The 19,896-nt window shown below is 39.3% G+C and overlaps 1 protein-coding gene across 1 annotated transcript; it reads left to right on the top strand.

Annotated features, from left to right (window-relative positions):
• The first annotated feature begins 11,675 nt into the window (after positions 1–11,675).
• On the top strand, positions 11,676–16,608 carry C1H1orf53 (chromosome 1 C1orf53 homolog). The gene is made up of 3 exons (XM_003823073.4): positions 11,676–12,191; positions 15,118–15,219; positions 16,471–16,608. Exons 1-3 carry the CDS (start codon positions 11,928–11,930, stop codon positions 16,540–16,542), a joined length of 438 nt encoding a protein of 145 aa, XP_003823121.1. The 5' UTR covers positions 11,676–11,927; the 3' UTR covers positions 16,543–16,608.
• Positions 16,609–19,896: the final 3,288 nt, after the last annotated feature.

Below are 19,896 nucleotides of genomic sequence, written 5' to 3'. Positions count from 1 at the left end.
ATAGAAATCTTATGAGACAAGGATTAAGGTTCATTTTTTTTGGTAAATTCTCTAGAGATAATTTATTTCTCTCTTCTTGCTTCTCTCAAGCAACCACGGATTTTACCAACCTAAGACAAGTTCTTGTTATTGGGTTTTACTTAGGAAACATAAGTTTTAGTCTCAAACTCATGTGTGAGTGGACATCTCTTCATAAATTTTCAGGGGAGCTTAGACAGAGATAGACAAGTGTTCTGCCTTGTCCCATGATTGGCAGGCAGATTTAGTTTATAATACACCCATTCACCAAGGGCCGGGCTGTGACTAAGGTATGTTCCTTACTTGCTTCACCCTAGTGCTGGCCTGACTAAGGGTATAGCTCTTTGAATGTTCCAATTTTACAAAGGGATCTTGGCTTAAATTCCTCGCCTGGCACAGGCCAAGGCTCTTACTCCTGACTCCATTCAGATGCTAAAATCCAATCATCATGGTTACAAAGACTGACAAATTTCTCCAGGGCAACAGTAGTGCCAGAGACAAATTACCTCTCTAATGCTTAGCTCAGTTTTCAATTTTTAGTGCCTAGATTTTCTCTACTTTATGTAGGCTCAGCTATACATTTTTAAGATATAGTTTTAATTTTCCATTTTAAGGATATCTGCTATGCCATATTCTTGGAAACCAAAATTCCCTTAAGAAAATCTTTCCCAGTAGTCTCCCTGCAGAATTTCCTCTCATGTGTCATTGGCCACTTGCTTGCATAAATCGATCAATGGCAAGAAAAGTGTGGTTTCCAAAATTTAATTAAAGACTAGTCAGGATTTACCTCAGGGACACATAGGAAAGTGATGGACAATGAAACAAAATTGGGGAATGGGGAAATAGCTTTTGGGGAGACAAAAATAGCATGCCTGCAATATGGATAATTTAGGGGAGACTGGGCAGATTAGTCTGACTAGAACCTTGTGTTTGAATTAGAAAGCAGCAGAACATAAGACTGAAAAGGTATTTCAGGCATCAAGGTGTGGGAGTACCACAAAAGCCTAGGTAATTATTTAATATTTTATCCTACATGTACAGTTGTGATATTGAGGATTTCTGAACCAGAAAACGGCAATAAAAATATGTGTACTATTTTGTAAATAGTGTTGAGAATGAATTAGAGAGAGAAGAGACTAGAGGCAGTAATTGTAATTTAGGGAGCTTTGCAGTAACTTAGGCATGAAATGATAATGAACTAAACCATGTTAAATTACAATAGAAATTCAAAGGAAGGGAGACAAAGTATGAGAGAAGAATAAATAGAATTTGGTGATTCAGTTGGATATAGGATAAGTTACAGGAGAAAAAGGCAAGTATTTGGTGCCCTTAAATATATTTGATAGTGTGATAAAGACCAGTTCTCTCATTTGTAAAATTGAGATGATTATATATTTAATACTTATCTTAAAAGAATGTAAAAATTATAGTTTCTGAATGTACTTCAAAAATTATGTAAGACTATATAAATATTAGGGCATCTCGACCATATATAAGGATTTAATTTGGGTACTGCAACAGGAGCTAGTAGGTGTGTCTCTATTCCTTAAGGCTGTTATAGCTCATTGTATTGGGAACTGTTGGTAGAAGGGACATATAAATTTTCCTGTGTTAAAGAAAGGTGTGAAGAGCAAAGGATAACAGTGGTAAGTCAGGAATGCAAAGTAGAGTTGAAGAATGAGGGAATATGAATGGTGAGTGAAGTAAACTCACTTCCAGGCTGAGTAGGTTATGTATCTTTCAGCAAACCTAAAGGATATATCTTACAAATAATTGCAGCAAAAAATAAAAGGAGCCTGATTTCTTGGATTACTACTTAATGGAAAACTGTCCAGGAGAACTGACTGATGAGAAATATCAACAGCTGATTTTGGATAAGTACAAAATAAACTTTTTCCCCTTTGCAGCTTTATCAAGGTAGAATTGACAGAAGCTTATATTTATGGTGTACAATGTGATGTTTTCCTATATGTATTTATTGTTAAATGATTAAATCAAGCTAATTTGCATATCCAACACCTCACATTTTTTTTTTTTGTGGTGAGAACTTTAAGATCTAATCTCTTTGCAATGTTTCAGTTTACATTATTGTTAACTATAGGCACTATGATGTACAGTATATCACTAGGACTTACTCATCTTGCGTAACTGGAACTTTGTACCCTTTGACTAATACCTCTCTGTTTTCCCCTCCCCCAAATGCCTAGCAACTATTCTATCTCTGCTTCTTTGAGTTTGACTCCTTTAGATTTCCCATATAAGTGGTATCATGTTGTCCTTCTGTGATTGGCTTATTTCACTTAGCATAATGTCCCCCAGCTTCATCAAAGTTGTCCCATATTGCAGGACTTCCTCCTTATGGCTGAGTAGTTCTCCATTGTACATATATACCACATTTTCTTTATCCATTCATCTGTTGATGAACATTGTGGTTGCTTCTATGTCTTGGTTGTTCTGAATAATGCTGCAATAAATATGGGTATCTCTTCAAGATCCTGATTTCAATTCCTTTGGATAAATAACCAGAAGTGGGATTGCTAGATCATATTGTAGTTCTATTATTAATTTTTTGAGAAGCCTTCATATTGTTTCCCATAGTGGCTGTACCAATTCACGTTCTCACTGACAGTGTATGTTAGGGTTCCCTTTCCTCCGTATCCTTGCCAACACTTGTTATTTTCATTTTATTATTATTGTTGGATAATAACCATCCTAATAGATATAATATCTCATTATAGTTTTGATTTACATTCCCAATTATTAATGTTGAACACTTTTAGCTATATTTACAAAATAGAATCCTATACATGATGAAAAGGAATGTGCTAAAGCTACATGAATTAACATAGGTGCATCTCACAAAGTTAACTGAAAAATCAAGTTTTATAAGGTTGTGTAGCTGTATGAAATCATTTATGTAAAGTTGAACAACATAGAAAGCAATACTATATTGCTGAGGGATACTATATTGTTGAGCAATACTATATTGTTGAGGAGCAATACTACATTGTTGAGGGATATACATGTAGTGAAAGGGATGTATGGTATCTTAGTCTGTTTCTGCTACAACAAAATATTTGATACTGGGTAATTTATAAATAACAGGAATTTATTTATCACAGTTCTGGAGGCTGGTTAGTCCAAGATCAAGGTGCCAGCAGATTCAATGCCTGGTGAAGGCTGCTGTTTCCAAGATGGTGCCTCTTGCTGCACCCTCACATGGGTGCAAAAGGGGGACAAAAAGGAATGAACAAAAAGGGGGACAAAAAGGAATGAACACTGTGTCTTCACAAGGCAGAAGGGAGGGAAGGGTAAAAGAACCTAGCTACTTCCCTCCAGTCTTTTTATAAGGACATTAGTCCCATTCATGAGGGTAGAGTGCTTATGACCTAGTCACCTCCCAGAGGCTCCACCTTCTAATACCATCACATTATTGATTAGGTTTCAACACATAAATTTTGGAGGACCATATAACTAAAGCCATAGCACACCAGAAATGATAAATTCAGAATGTGGGGAAAAGAAATATGCTTGGAGTGGTATGCACAGGGAGTTAAAACTGTGTTTCTAATGTTTTCAACTGGGTAACAGGAATATGGGTATTGGTTATACTCTCTTCATATTTGTATGTGTGTTTGCATATCCATAATAAAATTTAAGAGGCACAAGAAAACTCATCCTTCCTCTTTCACTGGTGTGACAGTCCATCTGTATTGCTATAAAGGACTACCTAAGGCTGGATAATGTATAAAGAAAAGAGGTTTATTTTGGCTCACAGTTCTGCAGGGTGTACAAGAAACACAGTACCAGCATCTTCTCCCAGTGAGGCTTCAGGAAGCTTCCAATCATGGCAGAGGGCAAAGTGGGAGCCAGTGGGAGCCAGTATTTCACATGGTGAGAGAGCAAGAGCGAGGAGAGGAGAGAGAGAGCACACGAGAGGGAAAGGGAGGAGGTGCCAGGCTCTTTTAAACAACCAGATCTTGTGTGAACTCATAGAGTGAGAACTCGCTTATTGCTTTGAGGACAACTTGAAACCATTCATGAGGAATCTGCCCCCAAGACCCAGACACCTTCCATTAGGCCCATCTCCAACACTGGAGGTCACATTTCAACATGAGATTTGGAGGGGACAAAACATCCAAACTATATCAACTGAACATTGCCATGTCTGGATATGATGCCTGAAACTGCAGCAAGCCAGGCTGTCATTCTAAGGCAAGCAATAAGAGTATCACGTGGGCTCACTCAGAATGCCAGGGCAAAAGACAAAGAACTTAGGTCCTTGGGGCTGCTACAAAGCCATTGAACCAGGCTACCCTGCAGCACTTAGCTCTGGACTTCTTGTTTTGTGACATGATCAATGTTCTCATTTTATGCAAAGAGAGTTGCCATTTGCTGTCACTTGTAACCAAAAGCATCCTAATAGCATCCACAAAAGCTCTCTTCTTCAAATCTTTTTCTTGCTGAAAATAAGGTGTTCATTCATAGCTCTTAGCAAAATTATAAACATTCTTTAATACTCAGTTCAAATTCTTCTTCTGTCATACAACTTTTTCTCACGAAGAAACTTATAAAGATATCTCCCTATTCTGAATACCTTTATCACTTACTGTCCATAACTATTTAGGGCTACTCAAGGAGTGTTATTTATATTCTTACAGTCAATATGCTTTGGAAACATGATCTCTGGAATCTTAACATATAACTTTAGCTCACTGTACAAAACTTTTAATTAATGGAAAAATCTGCTTGATTATGTATGTATATAACAAGCTTTTGTCATTTATTAAAAAAAAAGTCATCATTCAAACAACCTAAGTCTCATCTCATTAAGGATTGATGGTAAAACAGGCAACTATTAAGCAGCTGAAGGCTAACATACAAAAAGGCTAAAAGCACAAAAGTGGTTTCCCAGTTCAGTAGTAACAACAGCTAATATTTATGAGCTCCCACTATGTGCTAGACACCATGACAGATGTTTTATATATACTATGTCATTTAACCTTCACAATAATTCAGCTTTGAGATACTATTCACATTCCACAGAGGAGGAAACCAAGGTTTAGTTTAAATAATCTCAATGTCACAGAATTAGAAAGTGGATAGGTTAAGGTTCAATTCACGTCTTCATGCCTTGAAAGACAATGCTCTTTCAACATTCCATGCTACCACTCAAGAACATATTCATTCAGTGAATTATGGGTGAGTCACTGTCCTTAACAGTGGAATAAGATGATAGGCAGAATATACATGTTTCTATCATAAAACTTAGATTGTATATGAATTACATAATTATGTTACAAATGTACCACTGACCATTTCAGAAATCACAATGTGGGCATAGCACTTATATTTTGCAGCACTCAGTCAGCCATGAAACTTTGCTTTTTCTATTTTTATTGGTCCAACAATGCAACACAAACAGGTTTAGTTCATAATAATGCTGTCTGAAATGTGCCATCAAAAATATCATCAGATGGAACAACTGATGTTGATGACATTCTTACAGAAGTATACAAAGAAAAAAACTCACATAGCAGTAGTACAGTTTAACTGCACAGAAGAATCACATTCCACAGGATTTCAAAGATGCATCAATTTCAATTTTACACCTGTAGAAAACCTAAAGGGGTTGTGCATGCTGTGTTGATCACTGAGGCATATCACTTGTGCCCACCACTGGGAAGATATTAACATGTATCATACTCAGTAGACTAGTCATACACGTCAGTGTCATGGATATTTGACCTAAAACTCAGTGTGCCTTTCATTCCAGTCATGGAACAGTGGACACGGTTTTCCCCCTCAGGCAGCAACAAGAGTGCAGAGAACAACGCTCTGATTTGTATGTTGTATTTATGGCCTTAACCAAGATCTGTTACAAATGTGTTGGTATGTGGGAAATCCTACAAAACAGTGGCTGCCCATGCAATTTTAAAAGCATGATGCTAATCCATTTATCTTAATAATGTAAAAATTCTTCCTTTTTTTTTTTCTAATGATGTTCCTGGAGATTTCGCTGTTATACTAAATATACCTAAGAGTAGGTTTCATCTCTAATACTTGCATAACAAAAGGGCTAGAAGTAATTAGTCTGGATATTTTATGTGACAGTGATTGTGTACATGTAGTTTATAATTGAAATGATTGTTCAGGGTTAACAAGGCTACACTTCACTGTCAACATACACTTACTTCATTTGGAATGCAGCTCATACACTGCAGTTATCATTAATTCAATGACTTTGGGGGAACTTACTAAATGGATTGCCAAATAAAATCACAGTTATGTTGTTATTTTGGTATATTGTGTCTCATAAACAATAGCCAGAGAACAACTAATGTATTTGCAAAACGCAATACTGCTTCATAACCATAAAATATTAAGGAAAAATACATTTCTATAATTTATTTGCTATGTTACTCATATGTAGGTTTTTGCTGCCATTATTCATTCATCTATTCATTTAAACAAGCATTTTTTAAGCATTTCCTACGAACTTGTGCTACTGGAGATACAGATTATTAAGACAATCTTTATCCTTAAAGACCTCACAGTCTGGCAGTAAAAACTCATAAACATAAAATTATACAATAGGAAAGTGCAAATGTAGAGTCATGCTTTGGATATTATGGGAGCCTTGGGGTGGCGTGCCTAGCCAGCCTGCAGAGAAGACTGGGGAAAGCAGACAAGGAGCAGAGTAAGCAGTCAGGAAAAGCTCACTAGAGAAGGTGACGCATAGGCTGAGGCTTTAAAAACAGGTATAACTTCATCAAAGACATGAGCTGAAGACTGAGGTGGAGATGAGAATAGGGTATTTTTTGTCAGACTAAACAGCATGTGCAAAATATGAATAATAAATCTCCAGCACTTATCAGCGTGCCCTGATACACAGTAAGCCCTCCTTATATATTATTTCCATTAAGAAACCATTCTGTTATAGTTGTAGTCAGGGGAAAGAAATGATAATGATAAAGATAAAGAACAATGATAGAAGCAAAGGAAAGGACCAACTTGAGACTTTTTGAGAAATTAGAGACAATTTAAGACTTTAACTGCAGACAAAACTGACAAGAGTTGGTGATGGTCTGGATGGGGAGATGTAGAAAAAGTGTAGAATTACTCCAAGATCTCTGAATTTGATGAATGATTGGGCACCCATGCCTTTAAAATTGAAAATAAACGGGAAAGTAAGATTTCAAAGGTAATGGTGATTAAGTCTGTTTTGGACACGATGAGTTTGGGGTAATTTTAAACATCTATGTCTAGCAGGCAGATGGCTAGATAGGTATGTTGCTCTCAAAAGCTTTGAACCCGATGAAGAATCATTACATGGTAATAGATTAAAAACATAAGCATGGGTAAAATCACTTGGAGAAGTATTATACAGTGAGAGCAGTGGGCTGAGAATTGCTGAAGAAATCTGAAGAAAATCAACATTTAAGGATGAAGAGGAGAGAAGAAGCGCTTTTTAAAAATTCAAGGAATAATCCTAAAAATAAAAAGCAAATTTTAAGAATACGGGGTCCAAGAAGTCAAGAGAATAGCTTTGAGGGGCAGACAACTGACCACCTTAAAGTACAAGCAGTGTTAGTTAGGGAACTGCTGTATAAGTGCACTGGATTTAGTAACACTTTAAGTTGGCAGTGCAGGTAGAAGCCAACTACCATTCCATTAGAGAATGACTGAGTGGATGAGGAGATGAAATGGCTAGATTACTTCATATTATATAGCTCATCTATACTCGTCCAAGATAACAAAAACAAAATGGAAAGATGGGCGCCAAATGCAGCAGTGCTCTAGGCATGTAACACTGGCAGAGTAGCATCTTCTGTGAAGTCAGCAGAGATTTGCTGGGCTTGCAAATAGAAATGGTTATAATTCCCAAAAGAATTTTCTAAGACCAGCTCTGTGAAACAAAGTGTGCCACTGGATGTCCGATTAAATGAAACAAAGATTCCCTATAGGAAACCTTAGGGGCATGTAACATTTGCTCTCAATCATAAGAATTGATAGTGAAAATCCACTCTATGTGGAGCATGACACGTCATAACACACCATTCGGCTATTTGGAAAACATGAAATACATAATCAGTGTCCAAATGGAAGTGTGCAAAACAGGCAGTAAACGGACAAGAAGTCTGTTGGTAGCTCTGTGGCTCCAGCAATAATTTGTCCACTATCAGCTCAATACATTCATAATTCATTAAAAGATAACACTTAAATTCAATTAAAGGCAGCATTTCAAGGGCTTAGATCAGATCATTTAATATATGCATCTGTCTTGTCTGTCAGTAAAATAGCTCGCTTTATTTAATAATATAATTTAATAAGATTTCAGATTTAGTACCTCTTTTCACTTAGTTTTTTAAAGAAATATTTGCAACTATATATGTTCAAATATGCAATACTATGTATAGAAATTTAATATTAAAATTTCATGACATTTTTGTCCAGTAATTAGGAATATGTATTTGAGAATAAAAAACTGCTGACTCATTTGTCCATTCAAAAATTCATTATTCATTATTCACTATGTGCCATAATACTTTCTGCAGAAGTACAAGTTGGGCTGTAGAGATAAAAAGATGAAAATGACATGTTCCCTATTATCTTATGATCTGTTGGGAAAACAATGCAAAAAATATAAAAAGTTGAAATGCCACAAATAATTGTGAGAAATCAAAAAGGAAGGCTTCTAGAGGGGACAGAGGAACATAAAAAAACTTTAAAAATGAACATTTAAATACTAAGTATTAAAAAGGACTGGGTGGGCTGGTGGAATTTTCTTTGCTTTTGAAAGTCACGCTGTAGTGGACTTTTGTGAATTGTGTCCTCAGCACTAATACAGACCATTTTCAGCAATAGGTTTGGGTTGGTTGCCCATAGGCAGATCCAGGAATAGGCCCTGATTGGCTTAAGTATAATCTATACTCAAAAGACTGGTTCTGAAATGGGCACATGATAAAGATATGGCTGACGGGACTTTCAGAAGGGAAAAAGGGCTTCTCTTATCCTAGAGCTTCATAACAGGACTCTTTTTTTTATTTTTTAACTTGGACAAGGACCAGAAAGGATGAAACCATGGGAGCTGTCTGCAGCTATATTTCACCAGTGAGAAAAACACCTGCCTGAAAAGAGAATTAGCATTGAAGAGACTAAGCAGAAAAATGAAAACCAAGCCCTGGTGAATCCTGAATCAAGTCATGCTTCATGGTTATATGAGCAAACACATTCCTTTTATTGTAACCAGATTGAGTTGTATAATCTATATCTTGCAACCTAGAGAGTCCTAATATACCTATTTAAAAATTAATATCGATGAAATCTAGGGGAATGCATTTCTCTGATCGCCTCACCTCCATCATAACAAGCATGTTCAATGTTAACACAAATATCCCAAATGATATAATAAATGTTATAAAATATATCAACTATTACATGTTACACACAGAGTTGTGGCACAAAATGACTCTAGAGCAAATCTAAATGTAAATGCTTTGTAAATAAAGTTCAAACTTTATGTACCACTCTAAGGTGTGACTTAGTGCCCCACTTTCATACAGTTTTGTCTACTTTGAGCACAGAGAATCTGAGAAATGAACACATGATAGAATAAGCTAAGGGTAAAGCCCTGAGGAGGCTTTCTAAAACAAGAGACATAATGAATGAAAGTTACTTGGTGAGAAATGACACCGACTCTAAAGTATGACGATCAAATGAAAATTGAAGGGGGCAGGTAATCTATTCAACATCTAAATGACACTGGGAATGGAGAAGACAGAAAAAAAAAGTTAATTTTGGTTAATTCAGTAATCTGCCTTACCAAATAATCTGAAATCCATTTCTACATCTCTTTAAAATTGCTGTTTTTAAGCCAGGTGTGGTGGCTCACACCTGTAATCACAGCACTTTGGGAAGCCAAGGCGGGAGGATCCCTTGAACCTACGAATTCAAGAGCAGCCTGTGCAACATTGGGAGACCGCGTGTCTACAAATAAAAAGTTAGCCAAGCATGGTGGCACACACCTGTAGTTCCAGCTACTCAGGAGGCTGAGGTAGGAGGATGACGTGAAATCAGGAGTTAGAGATTGCAGTGAGCTATGACTGCACCACTGCACTCTAGCCTTGGCAACAGAGTGAGACTCTGTCTCAAAAAAAAAAAAATACTGTTTTTAAATTTTGAAATAATTACAGGTTCACATGCAGTTGCAGATATGGTACTGTGTTTACTTCACCCAGGTTCCCCCAATGCTTTCACCTTACATGCTTACAATATGAAAACCAGGGATTTGACATTAAAACAATGTATGTATAGCTCCATGGCATCTTATCACATGTAAATTTTTGTGATCATCATAGTCAAGATACAGAATTATTCTGTTACCCACAAGATCTCTGTTGTTGAAGCCCTGTACAGTCCACTTCCACCCTCTCATCTCCACCAAAAGAAGTTTCATGTAACAATATGTACTCTTGTACATATGTATCTATATATGTATCTATATGATAGTTCCATTTATTTTCTATTTAAATCTGGTCTAGTCTATTTCATTCCTGTAAAATGCTGTCTCTACCCTTTGAATCGATGTCATGGCCTATTAGTGGATCCTGATCCTTAATTTTAAAGGCAATGCAGTAAATCAATCTCAGGTTTTTGTTGGTGCGGGGACCTGACTTATGGTGAATGTGAATAACATCACAGTTGTTCATTTTTGGTGATCTCATGTTTGGTCCCACTCTTCCACAGCTTTCTCTAGGGTCCCTCCTTCACTTTCCAGATTTTAAACTCTCCTCAGATTACTTAACAGTCTCCAGATCCTAATTTTTTATTCCAACAAAAAGAAAATCAATTTGCAAAATATAATACCAATTTATTAATTCACTGAGATTTTTAATGAACCAATAGGGTTGTTTCGATCACCTCCTACTAAGATTTAAGAAAATGAAAATATGACTACAGGGTTGCATGGTAAACACAGAAACCAAAAAACACGTAGTGATGGTCTATAGTGGCTTAGTCGCCTTTCTCCTGTACAACTGAATAATCTACTTTTGTCCTCAAAGATCAATTCCTGCCCTCCGTTCTTCAGTATTGAAGAGCACTAACAAAATTGGTACTCTTCAGCCCTCCTTTTCTTGAAACCCAGACGGGGGGTAGGAAGATGGGGTGGTGTTAATTTAATCCTAACACCTGAAATTACTTCCCGGGCTTGCCCTAATTTTCTCAAATTCAATTCTGTGACGGTATCAAGATCACTTTCATCCATCAGAAAGGAGATAATAGTTTTAGGTTGGATTTTGTAAATATTCAGCAACATGAACACAACACCTTTTCTTATTCAGTGTGCGATTTTACTTTTGGCCCTTATTCTAGGGTGGGCCAAAGAACCAAGCAAAGAAGGCTCCGCTTCCACCTTTATTCCTATCACATACTACCTGGAAACACTCGGCCTTTTCTGGATAGGCCCAAGGTGGTTATTCACAAACCTCGGGTCTTTTGATCACTTTCTGGGATCTTAACAGTTGTGGAGATTATACTGAATGATCCCAAGTCCAGTTTGACATAACAAAAAATGTCCACCTTTCAGCTGGGTGGGTGCGGGGGAAGAAGGAAGAGCTTAGAATTTAAGTCCAAAGATGTGGAAACACCAGGCTCTTCCCCGTCCAGGCAGCTCATCAGAGCCTCGTTAGCTGCCTTAAAAGCCCATTTTATTTCCGCAGCGGGCCCGCTGGTGAAGGCAGAAGGCTCAGTCCGTCCGCCTCCACCTGCTGCCACGGCAGCGCGAACCGACCCCACGCAGCGGTGGCCACGAGCTGCCCAAGACCGGCTCGCCGCGCCCAGGCCCGCGTTGGTCGCCCCTCCGGGCCCCAGCGCCGGGTGCTCCGCCTCCCAAGGCCGGCGGCGGCATGGCGGCCAGGCAGATCTGGGCACGGACGGGTGCCGCGCTCTGCAGGCAACCTTCCGCCGCCCCGCCGCCAGCACCTCTCTGGGTAAGAGCTGGGTTCCGACAGCAGCTCAGCTTAACCCTCTGCCCTGCTAACGAGGGAAACTGCGGCGGCTCCGCGCCCAGCACGCCCGGTAGGCCGGAGAGAGCGGCGAGGCCTTCGGTGAGCGAAGAGTTAACCGCGGCGGAGCGACAGATCGCGGAGCTGCACGCTGCCGCCTGCGCGGTGAGACTCCCTCCTGCCCGCCCCGCCCCGCCGCGGTCGCCCCGGGCTCGGCGCGCCTGCGCATCCCGGGCCTCTCCGGACCCGGAGGCCGCCCGGCAGAGGCAAAGGTTGCTGGATACCGGTGCGGTCCTGCCTCGGGCGACACGCGCGCACGCACACGAACTTCCAGCCCCGACATTTTCGCGGGAAAACTGGCCACAGTTCGCGTTCCAGACAAAGGGTTTATTTACCCTGTATCTGTCTTGAGCATGAGTGTGATTTGTTTTCCGATCAGCGTCCGAGCTAAACTCCGGTCGCAGTGTGGGACCCACTACCACTCTTTTGTGGTGTATGTGTGTGTGTTGCGGAAGGGGGTGTTAAGGAATTGATGGAGAAGGTGGAGGGACTGAGAAGTCACAACAAAAATGTGTTGTGTGTTTTTCTGCATTGTCAGTTGAACACTTAGCAATCCAGTGATTCTTCGAGTGAAAAAAAAAAGACATTGACACATTTATTTTAATTTTTCCATTGCCTTCTTGTCCTTTCTCTTAACTCTTAACGGAGCAGAGGGAACTACAATCTGGCATTTGTAGACACTCAGCTGTTTTCTCCTGTTTTGCGGATTTGACAATTGTCTGTTAGTACCAGTATCTAAACTTCTCTCCCTTTACGCCTTCTAACACAGTCTGCGTGAGTTTAAAGGCAGCGTGGTTACCTTTACAAAAGAAACAGTGAGAAAAAAAGAGAAACTGACTATAATAAAGATAGAAAAGCAGTATGAAATGAACCCATTTAATAAGCTATGTGTGTGTGCCTCCAGTACTTGATGGGACTAATATTATATGGTATGACTTGAGCCAAAGGGGTAGAGAAGAAAATCCCGGAGGTTGCCTAAAATTGACTTATTTAAATAATGACAGTTAGTAGGCCCTGAGAATCCACTGTCGGTCTGACCCATTCAAGTGCTGAAACTGAATAAAGACTCATTAGGAAGTGACTGGCAGCTTTTGATTGTTCTTGTTTATGCTCTCCTTTTAAAAATAATGTATATAATTTGTTCTCATACTTCACAATATAGATATGGTGGATATTAAAGAAAAGTGTCATTCTCTTTAGAGCAAACACCAGTATCATGTGAAGAAATTTTCAATCAGTCTAGGGAAGGAAAGAAACTTTTTCTCACTCGGGAAATTCACACTTGTTTCATCAGTGTCAGTATCACAGGTTAAATGACTATCCAGGTGACCATAAGTAAGCCCAGTAAATAACAAGCTGCTTGTTTTTCTTTTTCGACAAATCTGAGCCCCCTCACTATGGTCCTTCTTCCAGCCTCAAAGCAGATAGCTCTCTTACCTTTCTCCGGGTACCGATGCGCATCACTGAGCATCTTGCTCTCCAGTCAAACTGTCAGCACCCTTGCCTCATCTTTGTCTGTGGCCACCATTACGTGAGGCTCATTTACTGAGGACAAATTAAGTTTGTGTGGGCAGCCAGCAAGCTCAGAGGTGCTCAATCAACATGGAAAGCTGTAGAGCAGGCGCATGCGCAGGAGCAATCTGTTAGGCTTCCAGGTTGCCAGATAATTGCCCTCAGAAGACTCCTAGAAGCTATGAAAAGTAAAAAGAAGCCTGCTACAGAGTTCCTAGTGTTTTTTTGTTTTTCTTCCAAGTCTCCAAACACGAGCTTCGTAAATAAATAAAGAAGTGAGGTCCTGACAATCGGTCATTCTAAGGTAGTGCTGAGTGCTCCTGATTTCATGTAATCTGCTTCTGTGGTCTCCCTGGACTTGGGAAGTCTCTCTCAGACCAGCCTTGGGACTTGCTCGGATTTCTGCTGCCCTGCCCTGCTCTAGCTTTGCTGGGATGCCTTAGAGTGAGGCTAGATTTCAACTGTACCTGTCCTTTTGCTACACACTTTTTTCATGAAACATATTGGGTTAAAACCTCAACCAGAATAAAATATTCTGCCATTAAATGAGACACTGAAGAAGTTGTTGGTGGTTCATACAAAAATGTGTTTGTCAGAAGACATGCAAGTTTCATGTGTATTTTAATGAAAAAAAAAAAAACTCTGTACAAGATTGATGCACTGAGTTACTGCGTGGTAAAAAGGTTATACAAAAAGTCCATGGGAACGTTCCTCTACAAAAACCCAAGGCTAAGTAATATCACCCAAAAGACCCAAATCCACAGAAAAGGTTATGTTATTTACTTTTCCCTTCCCACAAAGTACTTGAGACACCGTTTTAAGTCATGTTTGAATGTAGATAGAATATACTTCCTTGACATTTGAAATAGTACAATAAAAGTTTCTTTTGATCAAACTTGTGAAACTGTGAGTGTTAATATGTTAAAACAATACTTTTTTCACTTAAAAATACAACTAATAACACACCAGCAAAAAAAAATAGTATAAAATGTGCAATGAAGTAACACATGAAGGTAAAGAAAGTGTTCAATAATAGCAAAGGTAATACTTTTCTATAAGGACCGTTGGTTTTGATTAGTGCCTTTTCTGTAAGTTTAAATCATTATCCACATATTTTAAATACTGAAATTCCAACTGCAACTTCTGAGTGAAAGTTCATTTTCAGCCTCTTAAGCTCTTAAAATCATTTAAATCACCTGTTATTAAGCTTGTTACCTAGAAACCAAATGAAAAATATCAGAGCAGTGGCTACATAGTTATTAGGTACAGAGGAGTTCTTGTTTTTCCATCAACTTCTCATTTTTCTCAAACTGTATATTTTCTCCTTATGTCACATAAAGTTGGATTGTGTATAATGCTGGAGTGCATTTGGTCTTTAATTGCAAGTGCCACTAAAACTGCTGGGAAGAAGTTTAATATTGTTTAAAATTTTTCTGCAGTATTTTATGTGTAGACATTATGGTGAAGAGATATGATGAATATTGAGATTAATGAATTGTTTCATTTTATTGCACTTCAGGCTGGCCAGCTAAACTATGTGGATCCAGCTACTGGCTATGTGGTGCTCACACAGATTGCCCACTTGCAAAGAGGTGAATGTTGTGGCTCTGCTTGCAGACATGTGAGTAGCAATTCTTTCATTACAGCAGCAGTTTGCGGTGCTTCTGTAACTTCGTAAATACCTATTATTTGAACAACAAGTCAAATAAAAAACCAAATAGACCTGGAGTGAACTTTTCACAAGCTACTTTAGCCAACGACAATGAAGTCCTTAGTACCAACATAGGACTTTTAAAGTTAATGGAATTTTGTAAAGTTTCACTGTGAGCATCAGTTCCTTGAAATGCTGTGATTTGAAATTCATGGGAGCTCTTTATTACAAGGAAACTTTTCATGGGGTTTCAAATAAGTTGTTTTCATTAGGCAAGTACAAAGAGGGCAGGAAAAGAAATCTAGAATGTTGCAGACGAGATCCCTCTTCTTTATTAGTTGAATAAATAGAAACTCGCCCAGCATTGAGAGGTAGGTTTCCTTCAGATAATGATTTTTTCTTTTCTTCTTTCCTTCCTTCCCTCCCTCCCTTTTTTCCTGTCTTCTTTCCATCTCTCTCTCTCTCATTCTGTTCCCCACCCCCCGCCACCACCTTCCTCTCTCTGGTCCTTTCTGTGGCTCTTTTCCAGTCTGTGTTTGAAATAACTGTGAAACTAGATTATACTGCATGTAGTGCCTGTACATTTCCTAAAATGTTTATTTCAATAGATACCTCTCTATGTTCACTAATTAAGATAAACAAACTTCTCCTTCCTTATTATAAGCAAAAAATAAATGGGAATGAATCCTTCACTATTACTTTTTAAAGGCATAGTAGTGAGGTAAATTGTTATAGGGTCAAGATTATAAACAGTAACAACCTCTGTTTACAGAACACTTTGTATGTTTTGGTGCAAGAAGGTGTAATTTCCTTTAACTAGCCACTCTATAATTAAAGAATAGACACTAAATGCATGTATTAACTGTAGCCAGGATTAAAAATTAAACCTTCCGTTTTATGTATGTTCCTGTGCCCTTAGCTGTTTCTAATCAAATGCATAAGAGCTTTTTGTAAATTGAGGATTTGAGGATTTTCTAAAAGTGGATTTTTTGACAGTAAAATTCTTAAATTTGGAAGGATGAATTTAGGAAATGGTTCTTGGACCCTAATTAGGATCATTTGCCTGAGGTTGCCAATATTTTTCTCTTAGTCTGCAGGACCTGATAGTTCAAATGATCTATATAAAATTGTTAACAGTCTCTTTTTGTCACCATGAGAAGTGTGCTTTTTCAAGATGATTGTTAAATAATTTAATAATAATTTGTTTTATTTCTTCTGCAGTGTCCATATGGTCAAGTCAATGTTAAAGATCCATCTAAAAAGAAGCAATTCAATTCATATTTTTATGTTTGACAACAATTTCATCTCTGTTCCCTAACTGTGCTTGTATTTTTTAAAAAATAAAGCCCTAATTCAGAATTGCTGGATTATTAGTACTTGAACACTAGTTTAATCCTACATACATATATTAAAAGAACATCAATAAAATGAAAAAGCTAACAAATGTTTGTGTGTTTCTGAAATGGCACATTGATAGTTATTTTCCTTTCTTTTTGCTTCATTATCAGACACATATGTTGAAGAAAAATAATGGCTGTTCCATTAAATAAATAGTAGCAATCGGGTCACATTAGTAGCTCTTGGTTTTTCTTAGCCTCCATTCTCCTACTGTTTTCTCATCAGTGTTAGCAATCCCAGGGAGGTTGCTGGCAAATAGAAGAGTTTTGATATATTCTTCATTTTATTTATATCTTGAGCTATACGGAGATTGATATAATATATCGTGCAGCATATGAATGCCCAAGAAGTGCCATCCTGCATCAAGAAATGCTCTCATCTTCCATCTGTTCTTTAAATAAAAACTTTAAATCATTTTGACTTGAGGGTCAGGCAGCTGAAGATATGTCACTTAGACCATCCTTTCTTTTCTCCCCCACCCTTTCCTCCTGTATTTCTTTTGGCACTTCCTAGGCAAATCTATCTTTGAACATTTTATTAGCTGTACACTTATTTCATTCACCACGGTGATGCCCCTGGGCATCAGTCTCCAGCCTGAGTCAGGAGCTTACAGGAGCTTCTTTCCACACCTTGTCTGCTTCTTATGAGGACAGCAGTCCCCAAGAAACCCTTTGCTAACCAGTTGCGCTACTCAGAAAAATGAGGGTGCTTCCCACTTGGAAGACTGACTTTGCCCAGAGCTGACTCCCAGCCTTCCCTCAGTGGAATCTGAAAGGTTCTCAGACATCTCGGGGGTCTGCCTCAGGTTCTGCCTGTGGCCCAAATAAGAGCTTTAGAAATCTTAAGCAAACAAAAGGTTTTGGTACTTTCTCCCACATTCAATTCAAAATAAAAGCCATTTTTAACCGTGAAATGAGCGAGCAGAAGCCCAATAAAGCTCTAATTTTCCTCCTGATTATGTCTTTTATTTTTAAATGTCAACTATTAAAATGTCTCCCCAAATTGTTGGCTTTTTTGGTGCCCTACTTTTGCTGGTGCTCTAACCGTGGTGCCCTAAGTAACACTGCCCATGAGCCCTGAGAGGTAACAGCAGGATGTAAAAGAGTAGTGTCTGTGGACTGGTACTGTCCTATCTGGAAATTGCTTTCAGAGGAGTAGGAGAAGGTGATCAGCATTGTGATAATTGAAGCAGTTTTCCAGAAAAGCATAGGGATTCCTGGGAGCCAGTTTCCTTTCCATTTTTTGGTCAAGAAGCAACCAGCTATTTCCATGTTTTCTGCTCCATTCTGTGTGTGGGATAGATAGTGTTTCTTTAGCAGCCCCCTCCCCCCGCAAGAGAGTAGAGTCTAAAATGTCATCTTTCTGGAGAATGGTGGAACGAAGAAAGGAAATTCATTTTGAAAAGGGGTCTGAGGTAAGACTGTTCTGAGAAAGCCCCTTAGCAGGTAGAAAGATGCCTCCTTCCTACCCGCAGCTCTTGCCTCTTCCCAGTGCACTTCCTGTAGTAGGAAACTGGCTGAAAAAGAAAGGATGTTTGTCACGGAGGACCCTGATGTGGGACGTTCGTAATTCTTATCCGCAATTCTTCCTGGCAGAACTTCAAGCCTTGAGGGCAAGAACAGCAAAGGAGCCGCTGGAGGGCTGCGGCGGGGACTAGGGAAGAGAGATGCTTATAGTCTTCCGTGCTCCTGGAGCCAGAAGGAGGGCTGAAGTTTGCTGTAGTTCTAGAGGAATGCATGCGAACTACACGTTAGAGGTGGCAGCGGGGGCGAGTGCTCCCACATTAAATAAAATACGGCCACATAAATGAGTCTCCCTGTAAGAGCTTTAAGCTATATTGTATTTGCACATTGTAAAGTAAAATTCAGGTTTCTTATTAGGTGTGTGTATACAAACACATGTGGATGCCAAGAAATAGAGACGTACATAGAGACTTTAGAGTTTAAATCAACTCTGGTGCTGCTTCACTTTCAAGGTTTCTGGAGACTCCTTCTGCCCCAGGGTGCAATAAATCAAGGGAAAATGATTTTTAGATTGTTTCGTATGTGAAACGACCCAACGGAAACTGGAGAATCTTGTGAGGGTTGCCGGGGTGGGGTGTGAAGACAGATTCCTGCAGCGTTGATTGTCGTGGCAGGTGGATCATGATGCACACTCCTGTCTCTTCAAGCAGCAGCACTGCCCCCACTGTTTATTCAGAGCAGGGAAGAGAAGGGCTTTTATTTTTTTCAAGTAAAATTTAAGGTTCTCAAACAGGGTGTGTTTGAAACAGACAGCGCCCTGAGAAGTGGAGGCGCTCTCTGGGCCTGGCGCAGGTCTTTGTTCCAGCGCAGCACCCCTTCTCCAAAGGCACTGGCAAAGTCTATTCCGCACACACCGTTACACTGTCAGAAATCTGCGGATCTTAGATTTGTCTCCAGACAAGGCTGGAGAAGAGAGCTCAGTACCAGACAAATGGCAATTGGCATGTTGCCTTCCTATGAGCACTTTGAGATCCCACAGCCCCTGGCTAGTGCAAAAGGAACCTCGCCCTCCACTCCTTGCTGACACCTGCCATTTCATCTTTTCTAACATTCAAGCCATAGCTTGAGTTTGTGGATTGGATGTCTGTGGTGGAGAAGTGAAAAATCGGTGCTATTTTTTCATTATCATGCAAAAATTAAGACATAATCCTGGATACCAAAACTATCCCCTTCCATCATTAAAAAAGTAAGATATTTAAGTCGGGGGTGGAGGGCAGAGAAAGTCTACATCCTTTTTGCGAGTCTCTGTGAAGAGCCTGATTTCTGAGAAAAAGGTTGGGGAAGAACACGCAGCTGTCTTTAGCCAGAGACTGAGCTATCCCTGGAATGTCCAGCGTACCCTGGACCTCTGGATGCTCTGATGTGTGCTGGGGTGCCCAGGGCACTGGGTTGACCTCTGTCCCCACAAACAGCTTCGAGGTTGGGCTCATGACACAAAACGCACAGATTCACGGCTTTCCTTCCTGACACTGCAGGCATAAAAGACAGTGTTAATCAAAGAATCATGGACTCTAGAGGAATTGGAAGATCCTTAACGACCACATCCTTCTAGCAGAAATTTGTATTCTAAAGTGTGAGCTTTGGTGCGCGTTTCAGTGTGCGTGCGCCTACGTGTGTGTGTGTGTGTGTTTGTGTGTATAGAATGCATGTCGTTACCAAATACCTAGAACGGTATTGGACCGCAAAGAGGTTAAACCCGGTTGCTTTCGACAGGAATGAGTTGAAA

The sequence above is a fragment of the Pan paniscus genome, chromosome 1, assembly GCF_029289425.2.
Source record: "Pan paniscus chromosome 1, NHGRI_mPanPan1-v2.0_pri, whole genome shotgun sequence".
Classification (NCBI taxonomy): Eukaryota; Metazoa; Chordata; class Mammalia; order Primates; family Hominidae; genus Pan; species Pan paniscus.
The sequence above is the reverse complement of the archived record's forward strand: the minus strand, read 5'-3'. Positions and strand labels throughout refer to the sequence as shown.

Coding starts and splice junctions, on each gene's coding strand:
- C1H1orf53 (XM_003823073.4), top strand. CDS start 11,928: ATGGCGGCCAGGCAGATCTGGGCACGGACGGGTGCCGCGCTCTGCAGG. Junction 12,192..15,117: donor TGCACGCTGCCGCCTGCGCG/GTGAGACTCCCT, acceptor ATTGCACTTCAG/GCTGGCCAGCTAAACTATGT. Junction 15,220..16,470: donor GTGGCTCTGCTTGCAGACAT/GTGAGTAGCAAT, acceptor TTTCTTCTGCAG/TGTCCATATGGTCAAGTCAA.